The sequence below is a fragment of the Carassius carassius genome, chromosome 28 (genome assembly GCF_963082965.1).
Source record: "Carassius carassius chromosome 28, fCarCar2.1, whole genome shotgun sequence".
In the NCBI taxonomy this organism is placed as follows: Eukaryota; Metazoa; Chordata; class Actinopteri; order Cypriniformes; family Cyprinidae; genus Carassius; species Carassius carassius.
The window spans coordinates 21,126,572-21,144,289 of NC_081782.1; the positions used below are offsets into that span (position 1 = coordinate 21,126,572).

General features: G+C 34.8%; 1 protein-coding gene across 1 annotated transcript in view; it reads right to left on the bottom strand.

Annotated features, from left to right (window-relative positions):
• Positions 1 to 17,718, bottom strand: part of LOC132108182 (tumor necrosis factor receptor superfamily member 19-like) — a 34,008-nt gene that overhangs the window by 9,190 nt on the left and 7,100 nt on the right. The window contains exons 4-6 of the mRNA XM_059514791.1: positions 16,061 to 16,239; positions 13,172 to 13,257; positions 2,356 to 2,517 (exon numbers count right to left, since the gene is read on the bottom strand). Coding sequence (XP_059370774.1) covers positions 2,356 to 2,517; positions 13,172 to 13,257; positions 16,061 to 16,239 — 427 coding nt within the window. The remainder of the gene's footprint in view (positions 1 to 2,355; positions 2,518 to 13,171; positions 13,258 to 16,060; positions 16,240 to 17,718) is intronic.

Below are 17,718 nucleotides of genomic sequence, written 5' to 3' on the forward strand. Positions count from 1 at the left end.
TTAGTGTTTAAGTTAGTATGTTTTGTTTTGTGTCATTTTGTTTTGTGTTGTTTTATTTTATTTGTATTGTTTTGTTTTGTGTAGTGATGCACCGAAATGAAAATTCTGCGCCGAAAAGGATGCACTTGGCCGAAAACCGAAACTGAAGCCGAAAATGGCTTCTTTTAAAAACGTATATATATATTGCTTGGATTTAATGGATCTGAATTGAAAAATCACAATATAATAATCAAACTTTTATTAACAGTTACATAACAAAACATAAAATATTTTTAACAATAAATATAAATAATAATTATTCTTCAAGTTTTATGTTCCATCAAATAAAATAGTTTTTTAAAAATTGTGCAAAAAAAATCCACAATTTTGGAGATTTTTGCAGAACAGATGCTACATATTGCAACTTTGGTGTCCTCTCGTATAGGGCTGTCACTTTTGTGAAAAAAAAATCCTGTTCGATTTTTGAGACATAGGCAAAGTGTTCATTGAATCGTTAGTAAATTGCCTATATTTGGCGTTGATCCATTTTTCAACGCCAAATATAGGCAAATCCACCGACAACTAAACAGGCATTAGGGCGAACGTAAAGAGGGCGCTTGAGACGCGCACAAGTCAGCAATGTGGACTGCCATAACATCAATGAAAAACATTACTGAAGGCTACATTGATATTATGCACTAATAGGCTTTGTGTGTGTGTGTGTGTGTGTGTGTATGCGTGTCAGAACCTGCAGTTGCTGTGTGACGCGCGTTCGCTGCGAGCGTATAGTGGTGAGCTGGACGCGCTCCGAGAGAAGGCCGTTAAAATCGATTCCCTATTTTCGTTTTCGAAACTTGTGTTGGTTGGTCCGATCGATTGTGCAGCTTTTGTGACAAGCTTTTTTTGATTGTGACAGCCCTTTGACATGTTTAATCTTTGATAGGCAGACGCGTGATAACAGCTCGACCGTGAGTGAAACCTAAGCGCTTGCTCACGGATGGGAGGGGCGGGTGACAATCATTTTCGGTTTACGTTTTCGGCTGTTTTTTTTATTTCAGCCCGAAACCGATAATGCCATTTCGGCCGAAAATTTTCGGCGGCCGAAATTTCGGTGCACCCCTAGTTTTGTGTTATTTACTTTAGTTTTTTTTAAGTTTTGTGTTGTTTTATTTAGTTTTTTTGTTTTTGCTTTTAAAGTAACGAAAAATCTATGTTTATTTTAACATTGTCTCAAAATATTTCTAGTTCAAATAAATGTTGTTTTAATTCCTCAAAGACATGCTGCTTTGCACAGGATTTATAAAATGTATTAAAATAAAATTCAAAAACCCTGTACTGCATGACATCATGAGGCTTAATGTTGTTGTTGTTTTTTTTGTTTTTAAATAGCATTAACAGTATTAAAATAAAAGACAACAATGTATGATAAATTACTGATATAAATATGTTATTATATAAGTTATGCAGCTGTTCAAATGTTTAGTGTTTAAGTTAGTATGTTTTGTTTTGTGTTGTTTTACTTTGTGTTGTTTTACTTTGTGTCGTTTTTTTTTGTTTTGTGTTGTTTTATTTAGTTTTTTTGTTTTTGCTTTTAAAGTAACGAAAAATATATGTTTATTTTAACATTGTCTCAAATATTTCTAGTTCAAATAAATGTTGTTTTAATTCCTCAAAGACATGCTGCTTTGCACAGGATTTATAAAATGTATTAAAATAAAATTCACAGTAAAAACCCTGTACTGCATGACATCATGAGGCTTAATGTTTTTAATGAAAAATAGCAGCAACAGTGAAAAAACAACAACAATGTTTAATAAATTATTGATATAAATATAGTATTATATAAATTATGCTTCTGTTCAAAATGTTTAGGGTTAGTACAATTTTTTTTTTTTCTTTTTTTCTTTTCAAAGAAACAATAAAATATACTTGTATTCAGCCAGGACACATTATATTGGTCGAAAATGACAGTAAAAAAGATTTCTAGTTCAAATAAATGTTATTTTATTCATTAAAGAAATTCATCTTTACACAGGAATACATACTATAATAAACTACTTAAGAAATATAGTAAATTCCCTTAACTGTACTCTGCTTACAACAAATTTTAACGTTAGATCTGTCAGTATCATTAAATAGCCAACTGATTTTTAATACATGGTAAAAATGTTCAAGGGATGCTATTTTGGCATGTTTCGTAACCTTAAAAACCATTGTACTGTAAATATTTGTAAAGCGTAATTAGAAATACTTTTATTTAATAGCACTAATTATAAAATGAAACCATTATTCCACAAGCTTTCTAATCATAAACCGTGACTCTTGTACTAAAACACTGATACATGTTCAGAGGAAGGAGCAGATGGAGTGACTCACCTGGTTTCTTCTCCAGAAGCTGTCTCTTACAGTAGATGACACACAGGATGAAGAGGGCGAGCAGGACTGTGGCCAGCGCACTGCAGATGACCGCAGCTAGAGCCATGTCTCTGGGGCTGGTCACTGCAGGCTGGACCGGGACAAAATTCACTCGCCCCATACCTGACAGAGAGAGGAAGTGAGGTCACCGAGGGGCTCTATTATTCACTCTCATACAATAAGTGCAACACAAAAGGAACTTTTGACAGAATGTGTGTTCAAATAGTGACCAGGACCTGTCAAGCTCCAAAAAAGATAAATGCCAGCATAAAACACCCATTTGAGGCTTTTTTAGAGCTTGACTGGTTCATCCCTAATTTACTTTCACCATATTAAAAAAGAGCTGCGTCGACATTTTGCTAAAATTCTTACTGAAGAAAAATTGTTTGAAATGATTCATTTAAAGCAGAGTAATTATCGTTAACTAAATCTATTTTTGTTCATTAAAATAAAGCTGAAATACAATAAAAAGATAAGTTTTAGATAAATAAATAAAAATGTGAAATATTTGTCTCGTCAAACTGAAATACTAAATCTACAAAAAAAAAACTAGAAATGTATAAAAACTAAAACTGAAATAAAAAAAATAGCGATATTAAAAAAGTTAAAGCTAATAAAAATGACAAAAGCATTTAACAAAATTGCTAAAGATTCAAATGAATTTAACTCAGAATATTAAAATTAAAAATTAACTCAAATATTAATAAAAAACATTATAGTATATAAGTTAGTGCTGTCAAATCGCATGTAAAAATAAAATTTATTGTTTGCATAACATATATAAGTGTACTGTTTATATTTATTATGTATATATAAATACATACATGCATGTATATATTTAAGAAAAAAGTGTTATGTTTATATGTTAAAAATATTTATATTTAATATACATGTAAATATTTTCAAAATATATACTGTACGTACTTGTTTGTATTTATATATACATAATAAATATACAATAAACACTCATATATAATATAAACAAAATTGTTTATTCTGGATGCAATTAATCGTGATTAGTCATTGCACAGCACAGCAAATCCAAGAACAAATGGGTGCGAGGGAATTTAAACAAATCTGCTTGAAAAGGAAAATCTGTTTCAGTGGTTTGAAACAGCTTTCCAGAAAACTTCACGCCAGTCGTGGACACCTTCAAACTGCCAACAAACATTTGATCTGAGGCTCCACCTTCTATGACATGGAAATCGTTTCAGGTTCTTTTTTTCACGAGATCAGACACGAAACATCAGATGTTTGCAAACAGTAAACCGCTGGCTACCATTTCAAATTTCTGTTTTCCTCCAAGTGAAAAACGCAGAAGAACTTTGCCATTAGTACTGTTTGTAAGGGACTTAATTCACCAAGAGCTCCTTTAAGAATCTCCTACAAGATTTAATAATAGTGTTATAAAATCCAGACATTATATGAAGAGGCTTTCACATTCTACTACACTTTCCGTTTTTTCCATTTCCATCCATGTTCCATTTAACCTGCCAAAACCAAAACCCCAGCTTGAGTGTGTGTCACAAATCTCCTCTCGCTGCAGATGCGGCTGGGAATCTGCTCCAAAGAAAGGCGTTTTATATAGCAGAAATGTCCTGAAGGTGAAGGGCACATTCCCGGCCTGCCGATAATTTTTCACCCCTTCACCCCGGGCCAGTCGGGGCTTCACTTGCCAGTCTAGCGAGCCCATTATTAAGAGGCAGATCAAGGCTGAGGGCGGTCAGTGCTATATGTTTGAAGTGGGGTTGGGGAATGTGGAATCAGCCTGAGAAAACAGCTGCCACAGTCTGAAGGCACCAGAAGAGCTCTGATCTCACTGTCTACAGAGCCTTCCCTACCCTGAAGACAACAGCCATCTGAGAAAAAGCGAGGGTCTATCAAGTGACTGATCTAGCCTGAAGAAGGGGTTTTACAGTCTGTTTTCTGACACCGACTATTAAGTCATTGAGATAATTGGGGTTATCATGATATCTGGTGTGTACATCAATGTATCCTTCACTTAGGACTGGAAAAGCAGCTGTGTGGCGAGCTCTAAAGAAGAGTGTATAGTCACAGTTAATCAACAGCTAGTTAGCAACTACCTCGAACAACCTGCACTAACAACGACTTCATGCGAAATCTATGGCGTAACAGTCTGGTCTTGGAAGTGAAAACTCATTCACTTTCTCTGATTTTTAACACCAACTTATAGACCTACTCTGAGCTATGAGGCTGTTCATCGATGGTATATGCTTTTGTTTAAAGCAGGTCTGCATAATTTCCACTTAAATATGTTTAACATTGAAATTCCTGGTGAAAAACTACTTTTTCCATGATTCTGCAAAATAAATATGTAACACTTTAGTATAGGGACGAATTTACTAATTAATAATGAGTAGTAAATTAGGAGTTTATTGAAGCAAAAGTCATAGTTAATGGTTTGTTAATAGCGAGAATTGGACCTTAAAATAAAGTGCGACCAAAAAATCTCCACCAATTAAAAAATCTGAACAAGAAAATCGTAACATTATAACTATTTAGCCACCACCCACTCACATGGACTGCGAATGACGAGTCCCTACATGCTCAAAAGAATGAAATATATATATACTCCAGATTTCTCTTCTGTCAGAAAATGAATGGGAAAACAAAGTAACTTGAGTTATTTATTAGTAATAAATACTTTAAAGTAATGCAAATATTTCATAGTAAATTTATTTGTGCAGTCAAGCATGTTTATATATATAAGAAAAATATGTTATGTTTATATATTAAATATATTTATAATATAAATATATACATGGAAATACATATTGAATATGAATACATATATATATATGTATGTGTATTTATTTTTACATGATACATATACACAGTACACTATTTATCATGTAAATAAAATATATATATTACGGATGCGATTATTCGCGATTAATCGTTTGACAACACTAAAATATATATAACATTTAAAATAATGAGTTACTTTACTAGTTACTTGAAAAAAGTAATCAGATTACTCGTAATATGTTACCTCCAACACTTCTGGCAAGTATCGAGAACCGCTCTAAAACCAGCACCGCAGGCCAGCCTGCCCAGCTTGAATAGACTAGCAACTTCATGGCTTGGCATCGCTAACTCATATTGTAGTGACAGGTTTTGCACAGGCTTTCAAAGACTTCTTTATAAAAGAGCAAAAAATCTAGTAAAATGCAAAACAGTTTTGCATTGTTTTCGTTCAATACCAGCAATCTGTAAGGCCAGAATACATCAAAACATATAGTGACTGTACAGACATGCCTATTCCAAATCCTACACAGTCCGATTTTGGAACAAAGACTACAACACATTGAGATAAAGCCTGTGGACTTCTTTGTGCCTACGTATTATTTTGGTATAATGAAGTTAAAGAAGAACCAGATATTCGTTCAACGTCTTTTCACTGGATGGACCCAGCATTCTTTATTTGCTCTATGGTAAATTAATCATTAAGTAAACATGGGCTTGGCCTTCACAGATACAAGTGCTCTTTGTGAGACAATGTCAACATCAGTTGAGCTCTCAAAAGAAGTTTCTTTGTTAGAGATGTGTGCCTTTGTGCACTCCGTTTGAAGATATAATCAAAACTATAGGTGTAGAGCTCATCATAGTGACTAATCTCTTTCTTTACATTAGAGCATTTGCCCATCAGCAGATTTAGAAGGTATTTAGCTTTTCCAAGGTGTTGCTATGTGTATTTGATTTTTAGCTAGCTGATATAGTGTTCTAGGTGGTTGAGTGTTCTAGGTGGTTTTGGGAGTGGTTGCTAGGTTGTTTCTTTCTGTCCCAATTGTAAAAGAAGTCTTTATGACTGTGTCTGAATTTGCCTTCTTCCATACTATACAGTAAGCAACAGTATCCCAAATGAAGTAGTATGTCAGAATTCCCAGTATTTGAAAAAGAGTTTGCGTACATCCATCAATGTAAAACCCTAAGTATACTATATTTTGTATGCATATGCTAGCGTGTGCGTAGTGTACGCATGATGTAAATTTCATTAGCATTGTATGTGCGTACTGCACACACACAGCCCAATTTGTCTCTCAGGCACAATTATTTTTTTGCATTACAAGGTGGCAGTACGTGTTATTTTAAAGTCATAAAAGAAACGAATGACAACAACAACAAACTACTGGAGAAGCAATTATAGATGCCCACGCTGACTAGTGCTTCTGTAATTGGGTTAAGAGCTACAACACTAGTTTAAAGACATTTTTATCGCTCAGAAATTTCAGAGAGAAATAGCGCATACTCTGAACATAGAAGAAACTTTAGAGAGTGCATGAGCTGAACATATATGTTGCATGCTACGCATTCGCATTAAACCAAATTACACTTTGGGTTTGAAATTGTGTTCAAGTCCTCCTGGGAAGTTCGTACTGTATTTAAGAGTTGGGAAGTCTTAATTATAACATCATAATACCTTGTTTTTAAACAAAACAACATCAAGATTTTTTAAAGGTATAGTTCACCTAAAAATGAAAATCCTGTCATTAATTACCTCATGATGTTCCAAACCCATAAGACCTCCGTTCATCTTCAAAACACAAATTAAGATATTTCTGATTAAATCTGAGAGCTTTCTGATCCTCCATAGACAGCAACGTAACTGAAATGTTCCCAGACCCAGAAACTTAGTAAAGGCTTCGTTAAAATATTCCATGTGGCATCAGTGGTTCCGCAATGTTATGAAGCTACAAGAATTTTTTTTTGTAACAAAAAAATAACATTTCAGTTCCATTCCTGTCTATGCAGGGTCAGAAATCTCTTGGATTTCATCCAAAATATCCTAATTTGTGTTCTGAAGATGAACAAAGGTTTTGAAAGAACAGAGTTTTCATTTTTTTGGGTGAGCTATTCCTATAAGTCTACTTTTCCAAAATGACGAATGAGGAATATGTGATCTGCTTCACGATGACATAGAAGAACCTTTTTGTTGAAATGGTTCCATAAAGAATCTTTAATATGTGAAAAGCCTTTCTGTTTCACAAAAGGTTCTTTGTGGCGTCAGAAGATTCTTCAGATTAACCAAAGGTAAGAAAGCGATGGTTCTTTGACTGAATGGTTCTTTGTGAAACCAACGTTGTTTTTAAGAGTGCACAATGCTTTGCATGTCCTCAAAGTTTGCTCATTGGTACAGTTATGTCTCAGTGCCAGCAAATCTGGCCCAGCTGTGTGCTGTCCTCCTTCCCTTCACCTCCCCCCAAAACCAAAACCTTTCCCCTCTTATCAGCTGCCCACAGCTGCAGCAAACACAGACAAAGGGCGGCCCTTGAAAAGATCTCACCTGCTGATACGATCGCTGCTCTGCGCTGCGTGAGCCAATAGACCGTTCTCTTTGATACGTGCGCCTGTTGACTTTAGAGAATGCTACACTCAAACACATGGCCTTGAGCCTGAAACAACTGTGGGGTGTGTAGTATAGAGGATTGTGTTGATCTAGATCCCGATTCCAAGCGGGTTGGTGATTAAACGCTCCATATAAGAGCCACCATTATTCACTTCATTACTTGCCATGGTTAGGTCTTTTAAGCTGGTAGGGATGGGCTCTGTTCTATAACCTAGTGAGCGTCCTTGCTGTCTACAACATAGGCAGCATCATAACCCAAATGGAGCCACACAAGTGAAACTCTGCATGTAACAAATAAGCACTTCTCATGGGAAATGCACAGGACACTCGATTCACAGGTCAGTAGAGTTTAAAATTAGCATGCTAGTAAGCTGGCAGCATTCTAGCCAAACACCCAAACCATACACATACTAGGTAAAACTGTCCGGTTGTAAAAATGACTATCAATACTAATCAATGTAATTGTCATTGATTATGGCCTAGAAGAAGAACAAGATCAAGAATACTATATATATATTAATACTTATACAGTATATATTTATCATAATACAGTATAAAAGTATTATTATTATTAAATGTATAGGTTTTATTATCTATAATGTTATATTCACTTACAATAAGGACTGTTATTTATAATTTTTTTGCGCTGATGATTGTCATACAATCATATATATATATATCTATATATATATATATATATATATATATATATATATATATATATATACAGAACAAAAACAACAATAATATTAATAATTATAATATATTTTCACTATTATATAATATATAATGTATTATGTACTTGTGTATATTTTAATTATTCTTTATTTCTTTATTACTGTATAATAATAATACAGTATAATATAGTATTACTGTTATATAATACTACTATATTTACTGTATTTACAATTTAACAATTTTACAGTACTTAATAATAATAGTAATAATAATACAGTTTTATATACAGCTTTGACCAATACTTCGATGCAGGTCTTGGATCCGAGCTGTTTTTTCATGTGTACTGTTATATGAAGTTTTTCTCTTAATCAGAGGATTGTCTTTTTTGTAGTGCTTCATCACCTGCACCCCAGACTAATCAAATAAGTCCATCAGTGACCCGCAAGACACACGAGACTCCGAGATGAAAGCCATCGCTAATTATGATCTGTGGGCTGAGCCGATGTGATGTAATCCCCTTCAGGTCAAATACCGAAGCTGCGGTTCAAGCTTTCTTCAATATGAAACAGAGTTACACTACATAACAGATCTTCCCATGACTGAACAGCACCTCCATGAAAAACACATCGTCTCCTTTCATGCCGGGCTGCTTCAGAGGGTCTAGATTCAGTAGCTTTGGGCTCGAATCCTAGTCGAAGTTAAAACAGAGGTGTTTGCAAAATCCAAAATCCCAGCTTATATTACTCTCACCTATTACCAGCCCAGCAGCCGCCCGGCTCTCATGTGACCCCTTCAGAAATTGGCTTCACATCAGTTCAGATGCTTAGATGGGACAGCTGTGAGGGGCTTTGCCAAATATTTAGAGCTATCCCATGACAAGAAAAGACAGCAGCAGATGAAACGCATTAAAGCAGCTAGAGGAACCCATAAAATGCTGTTTTCTTCCTTTCGCTCTCAGGATGGGCCAAGGAGACCAGCGTGTTTCTGGATTTATGGTCCTCTTCCTCGCACAGCTGCGTGTTCGCCCCGGGCCGACGTGGGGGCCATTAAAACCAACAGGCCTTTGAGTTTTCACCACCCTCTGTCAGATAATGCCAGAGGAGAGGAACGTCTGGAGTCCTTTCATCTGTTTGCACGCACAGTGGCTCAGAGCAGATCTTTTTGCTTCAAAAACGAAGGAAAATATACTTTAACTCAAAACCTTCATCCCAAGCCCAAAATAAATCTTGCTCTGATATCTACAACGTTCCTAACACACGACAACTAACAATTACATGTCAACTATTTGGCATTCAGACACTTGTTGTGTGCTGAAATGCACTAGAAATCTCAGTAGCAAGGAAATACTTCACGTAGTAACCAACGTATCCTTCTGTATGAACCCACAGCTCTTTTTTATTTTTATTTTATTCTATAATTATTCAATAATTTATGACAGCCGTTATAATTTAGCTATTAAAAGAACAACTCAATGTAATAACCATATGTACATATTTATTTATTAATTCATTCATTTGTTTTTAGACATACTCTTATGTAGTAACCAAGAACATTTATTTTTTATTTTTTATTCTTTTATTTTTATGTACTATTTTGATTTCTGCATTATATTTTATTTTATGTCATTTAATAATTTATGGCAGTTTTTGAAATGTATGGTAGCTGTTAGAATAATTTATGGTAAATATTAAAAAATGACTCAATGTATTAGCTATATGTATGTACTTATTTATTAATTTGTGTACATATTTATTTATTTATTTACTTACTGTTAGAAATACTAGTAGTAGTAACCAAGACATTTTATGTTTTCATTTTAAAATGATAAATTCCTTAATTTAATTTAATATAATTACCGTTATTATAATCTAGGGTAGTTATTAAGGGAATTTATGGTAGCTATTAAAAGAACTACTCAATGTAGTAACCATAATTATATACATACATACATACTTTTTATTTGTTTGTTTGTGTGTTTGGCATTAGAAATTAGCTATGTACTAACCAAGAAATAAATGCTTTATTTTATATTATTTTATTATTATTGATGACAGTTCGATCCCGTGTCCTTCTCTCTCTCTCTCTCTCTTCACTTCCTGTCAATAATTAACTGTCCAATCACAATAAATGGCAAAAAGCTTTTTTTTTTTTTTTTTTTTACCTTTTTATAGCTAAAACCAAAGAACATACTGGTGTTCTCTACTCTAAAGACTTTTAAAATGAACCAAACATCATAGTGCATGATGATTACATAATAAGCCAGAGTTTACACAGAGATCAAATTCGTCACATGCAGGGGTCGAGCTGACCTGTGCGTCTACAGGACGTCTGTCCATGTATTTGGCACAAGAGTGTTAGAAGTGGCTCAAACTCTGCTCGACAAACGCACTGCGAATCCCCACATGATGCAGCAGCTGCAAACATCTTGAACCTCTGGAAGTCACACTTCATTCTGAAGCTAGAAGATGACTACCAGACACACTAGCTTCTGTACAATGGCACTCAACGGTGGCTAAACTGAGCCCAGTTAACACCACAGACTGCTGGAGAACAATGCGCTGCTTTGTGAAACACCACATACCCAGTGTGTGTCTACAGAAGAAAGCCATGTAGTTTCACAGAGAGTTATGTTTATTACCTTTGCCTGTGTTCTGACTTGTAAAAAGAGGCTAAAACACTGCTTTATGAATCACCAAGACTGAGTGGGTCGTCATCTCACAGATTATTATTAATGCAACTGTTTGTAGGAAGGCCCCTTTTAAAGGATTACACACACACACACACACACAAAAATCTGTCATCATGTACTTGGTTATGCATGTTTTATTTTACTCTAAATGGAAAAGAACTGAGGCTATGGACCTCCAAAATTAAAAAAAATTAAAACACCATAACAGTCTGAAGTCATCATTTTCTGATAATCTTGCCCTCCGCATTCACACATATTCAAACTGGCACACTGCGATCAGCAGAGGTGGGTAGTAACGAGTTACATTTACTTCGTTACATTTACTTGAGTAATTTTTTGGGGTAACGAATACTTTTCGGAGTATATTTAAAGATGGGTACTTTATACTCTTACTTGAGTAAATTTTTGGGGGAAAATCTGTACTTTTACTTCGTTACTTTGGGCGACGCTCCTCTCGTTACTTTATCTTAATGCAATAAATGTTATAAATGCTTCAGTTTATTCCAAATGCGCCGTCTACTTTTCTCTGGGCAATGAGCGATGCCCTTTCGCGAATGATTCATTCTTTTGAGTCAATTCTGTTCAAAGGCTTGATCAAACCAATTGGCAAACGAGTGAATTGGTTCATGAATCAGTTTGAATAAGTCGTTCAGTTCCCTGCAGCACGCGCTGAGCGTCTGAAGTGGTTCACTCGGAGTTGTAACGTTTAAGAACAGAAAGAGCGTTGAAAACGTGGCTGGAACTGCACTGAATTGAAATCTGCAAAGGCTATTATTTGCTAGCGATGGAGATCCTTATTAGATGAACACCGCATGTGCGGTCTACTGTTTAACAGGTAATAACTTGGGCTACATTCGATTACAGTACACGATACCACTGACATTAGTTTGTTGTACGTGTGTGGCTTATAACAGAGGGGTGTCAAGTTGAATGCAGCTTCCAAAAGACAAAAAATAGCCGATTAAGATTTTATTAATTTTAATACAATCACACCGGCGTGAGTACGTTCAGCAAGTCATATAATCAGCTGCTAAATTCAGATCTGTGATCGCTTGCTGGCGCTGAGCCAGAGATAGATGCGTTTATACAGCGCTGCGCATTATAACCAATCACACATGATTCTTTTGAGCTTATTAAAGCATTGGCCAATCAGAGGTGTTCCGATGAGTCATCGCTAAAATTCCGGTTCTTCCTTCACTCGCTCACTGACTGAATACCTCTTTCTGGCGAATTCTCTCGCATAAACAACAAAGTGCAGATGTGTGTACGAATCTTTAATTAAGATATTGATTTCACAGTGTTAACAGTTTCAGTGATTTTAATGGGAGTTTCTGAGAGTGATTGAAATCTAGACTGTCTGTGAAAATTATCTTTAATAATGTAAATGTTATTTGCTCTCTTTCTGAACAATGAAAGATTAGTAGCAATATTTATATCACATTAACTTTCAATGTTAAATTCACATTTAATATAAAGTCAGTCATATTAAAAATATGTTATGGCATGACACCTATATCTGTTACTTAAGTAAACAGACAGGGTTTTATAATAAATTACATAAATTTGAGTAAAGGCTGATGAAATATATACATTTATACACGCACACATACATTACATACATTTTATCTATATATCTAAATAAAAATAGGCTCAGTATATATGACCCAAAGTAACTAGTAACTAACTACTTGAGTAGATTTTTTATCCGATACTCTTTTACTCTTACTCAAGTAACTATTCAAGACTAGTACTTTTACTTTTACTTGAGTAAATATTTCTAGAAGTACTTTTACTTTTACTTGAGTACAGTTTTTGGGTACTCTACCCACCTCTGGCGATCAGTTAATTAAGAGACAAGGAATATAAGTGCACTAGTCAATGGTTGTTAAAGGTATTGAAAACAGTGCCTAGGACCTTCAGCTAAATATTTTCTATTATGTTCCATGGGTTAAGAACGTCATATAATAGCTAAATTTCTTCCTCAAGGACTGAAATGTCTTCCAATGTGTTTGCTTTCAGTTGTAATAAATAAATGTGCTTACAGTGTGGTTCATATGGTGGAGGCGGATCTCCACACGGGATACACTCCATATCCTGGAATCCACTCAACTTCGTCTTTCTGTAAAATCTGAAAGATTAAAATGCATGTTCATTTATTTGCCATAATAATATTATAAAAAAATGCATGATTTATTTTTGGGTTTAGCGATCAATTCAAAATTGTAATTAATAACATCATATAACAATTAATTATTCAAAAAATATTGCATATTTAAAAGTTTGGGGTCAGTTTTTAAAAAAAATGTACACTTATATGCACCAAAGAGGCATTAAATATCTCAAAAGTGACATTTATAATGTTCTAAAAATATATTTTTTTAAATAAATGCTGTTCTTTTGAACTTTTTATTCAGCAAAGAATCTTTAAAAAAATGTTCACTGATAATAATAATAAGAATCAGTATATCAGAATGATTTCTGAAGGATCATGGGACACTTTAGACTTTACTGGAGTAATAATGCTGACAATTCAGCTTTTCATCAAAACGAATAAATAGTATTTTAAAATATATTCAAAAAGAAAATGATTTTCAATATTTCGTAAACATTATTGTTTATACTGTTGTTGTTGTTTTTTTTACAAATGAATGCAGCCTTGTTGACCATAAGATACATATATTTTAACATTATTTGCTGAGAAAAACCACCAACTGATTAGAATTCAAAGACGTACTATTATTGTTGCAGGCGATCAAACAACTTATGTCAAATACAATTTAAAGTCTACAGTAGCTGATCCATTTTACAATCAAAATAGACTTGTTTACAAAACACATTTTTTCTGTGAAAGTTTTTATTTGTTGGATTATGTACATATGCATTCCATCTCGCTGCTTTTCAATTGAATTTCTCTGATAGCAGGAAAATCCCTTATAAGAAAAAAATGACATTGACAGCATTAACTAATGAATCAGTGTTGAGGGAAAACGATCCCATACAACATGAGAAAAAATCCAGCATCATTAACAGCCCTAAGAACATATTCTTCTAGAATGCTGTAGATGAACTATGAAGGTAATGTGAAGATTTGCCTTCAGCGTGTCGTACTGTGCCAAAGCACTTAATTATGGGTAATCAAAAGTTATTAAGAAACTTATCTGGTGGGAGCAGGATGCTGCTGTGGGGAAACTAGGAACTCTTGCAGCGAAAAGCAGGTCTCTGAAAACCTGACATGTTTTAGCTTCCAGGGCATGTCTGGGCCTTGGGTTTATTTCCCTGACCTAGACTTTAAACTCTTTAAACTCAGAAATCTTCGGCTTCGCTTGCGGCTGGAGGACAATAGTGCACGTTAAAACACTCTTAAAAATAAAGGTTTTATTATTTATTTATTTTTTGGCACTGATGAAGAACCTTTAACATCCATGGAATTGTTCAGTTCCACAAAAGGTTCTTTATAGTGGATTTTCTTTTTTAAATAAAGTTGCAAAAGGATTTTTTTTTTGTTTGTTTGTTTTTTGTGTAAAGAACATTCGAATAATCGAAATAAACTTTTTTTACACTATAAACAGAGAATGGGTAGACAACTTACAAATTATAATCCATTACTGATTCCAAATTACAAGACAAAAATCTAAGTAATGTAAACCATTGACTACTTTTAGAAAAATGCTGGGTTATATACAACCCAGCGCTGGGTAAAATATGGACAGACCCAGCAACTGGGTTGTTCTGACCCAGCGGTTGGGTTAAATGTTTAACCCAACCTTATGTGTAGTAACCCAACCGCTGGGTCAGAACAACCCAGTTGCTGGGTCTGTCCATATTTTACCCAGCGCTGGGTTGTATATAACCCAGCATTTTTTTATAGTGAGCCTTCTTATTTTTAGATACTAGTTTCTATCAGATTACTTTTGACCCATCTTGTTTTTCACATTGATTTAAACTGGATAATCTAGTACCATATTGATATAAAATACAAAGATTATAAGCAATATATTCCATTTGTTGTAATCAACAAATGGAAAAAACATGCATTAAACATTATATTATGCAAAGGCTTCCCAAAATGGGGTTTGTGAAGGAACTGCAGGGGGTTTACTGTATGAGATCAATGAAAAGCTAATAATGAATTAAATCATAACACCATTAAATGAAATACTTGTCCCATATTTTTCTTATTGTACTGTCATGAACTTTATCATTTCACATGCTAACTGAGGCCTGTCGAGCCTGCAGCAAAGTTCTTGGGTTGTCTGCCATTCTTCTGAGCGTCACATGGTCTGGTGTTGGGGTGAATTTGCTGGGACGTCCACTCCTGGGAGGATTGTTATCTGTTTTGAAAGTCTTCCCCTTGTGAATAAACTTCCTCACTGCAGAATGATGGACTTCATATGGTTTGCAAATGGCTATAGTACTCTTTCCAGATTGATCGCAGCATCAATTGCTTCTCTAAGATCATTGCTGAGGTCTTACCTCGTTGGTTTTGAGAAGGCTCCAGGCCAGCAAACTGCCAAAACTTCTGCTTTATTATAGAGGTGCCCACACTTGCTGATGATCAGTGTAACTCGTGGCTTTTGCATTTTGGATTTATTTTTTTCAAATAAATAATGACACAGTGTGATGTCATGTATTGTTGTTCATGTGTTTTATTTTCACATTTTTACGACCTGCCAAGGACCATGTTCAATAGGGTGTCCTAACTTTTTCATATTTCTATACATCCTTTATTTTTAAGAGTGTAGATTGTTTAAATGTTCCTCACACTAAAAAACAATGGAAAAAACTGATCACTGAAAGGGTTTTGGGGAACCCTACAGCCTCACAGTGAAAACCCTCTTTTGAATCTTTATTATATTCTGACTTAAGCTTGCAGTTTCTGAAAACGCCCATCATCCTTTATTCTATGCAACTATGTTTTATTGCTGACTCACCCGGGCAGGCAGTCTCCGCATACAGCGTTGCTTGTGGTGGAGCAGTTCCCCTTCTGGAAGCGGTTGAGGAGGGAACAGTCCAGACAGGGCTTGCATTTCTGCAGGCTGCGGTCCTCTTTGAAGCGACTGGCTCTGCAGGGCACACACTGGGCATCCTCCCCATAGCCAAAGCCACATTCCTGCGAGGATTAACGGAAGATATCTCACTGCCGAGGAAAGGATGGGCGAGGGAGAGCCTCGCTAAAGAAAAGCAACAATGTGGACTAACAAGAGGCCGAGATGAAATAATGATCACAGTATGTGTCTGTGTGTGTGTGTGAGATCCCCCCGCTGAACAAAGGCCAAGCTTCTTTTGAGAGAGTCTATCTTACACAGGCAATAATCTCCCTGACTCTCACGGGATCAATGAACAGCCTTCTGCTCCGGGCCCCCGAAGGGCTCCGCATTTGAATCAGAAAGGCCCACGGGGACGCCCATTGTTGGTTTACTGGGAGTTTATTGCAGAGGTTTTGTCAGGCCTCTCTTCGGCTAAAGTGTGCGCAAGAGATATTGATATTGAGAGGTTTAGTTAAGCATAACGGAGAAAGAGAAGAAATCCCTTAAACTAAGATTTTACGTTAACGGAAACACAAAGGATTTAAGTTTGCACATATAGTGTCTGCACAACAAACTTTGCTTTCTCTGTTAGGTTCCAACCACAGAATCAGGCATGCACCCACATTTCAAAATTAAATACAAATTATCAAATGTAATTATAAATGTAAATCAAATTTAAATATATAATTTTACATCTTATAAATAAATTATACATTACGAAGATAAATGTATTGCTAACCTAAAAATACATTAAAGATTAAAGATAAATTCATAAAAATAAGAAATAAAAATGCTAAAGTTAAATTAAATGCATTAAACTGACCAAAAGTGGCAGTAAGAACGTTTTTAAAAAATTTAAATAAATTTCTCTTTGACAAAAACATTCACAGTTTTAAAAATAATAATAATAATTAAGAAGCTGTTTTCAACATTGATAATACCAATAAAAAAAATTTCTCAAGCAGCAAAAATGCATATTTGAATCATTTCTAAAGGAGCATGCGACACTAATGACATAAAACATCACAGGAATAAATTCTATTTGAAAATATATTAGGTGTTGATATTAAAAATAAAAAGTTGTTTTAATCTGTGGTCATATTTAGCAGAATTACTGTTTTTACTGTATTTTTGATCATATAAATGCAGCCATGGTGAGTATAAAAGATAAAATATAAATAAAAACATTATACATCTTAGAACATTATAGTGCACATATAATAGAAATTGTAGAATAAATGTGTGTGTGTGTGTGTGTGTGTGTGTGTGTGTGTGTGTGTGTGTGTGTGTGTGTGTGTGTGTGTGTGTGTGTGTAGAAAATTGTAGTCATAAAAAACAGAAATGTGTAAAGTGAAGTTGACTGAAATGTGACAAAATCTATACAGTAGATATCAGTTCCTCCAAATGACTTTAGGCCTCATGTTCTTTTAGGAAAATGTATTCATTCACTCATTCAAGGGTGAAACATGACCCAGACATGGTCTTGACACAAACAGCGATCTGTGTACATATACAAATCCTAAATCATGAAAGAAACGTGAAGAGAGGTCTCAATGTCTAGC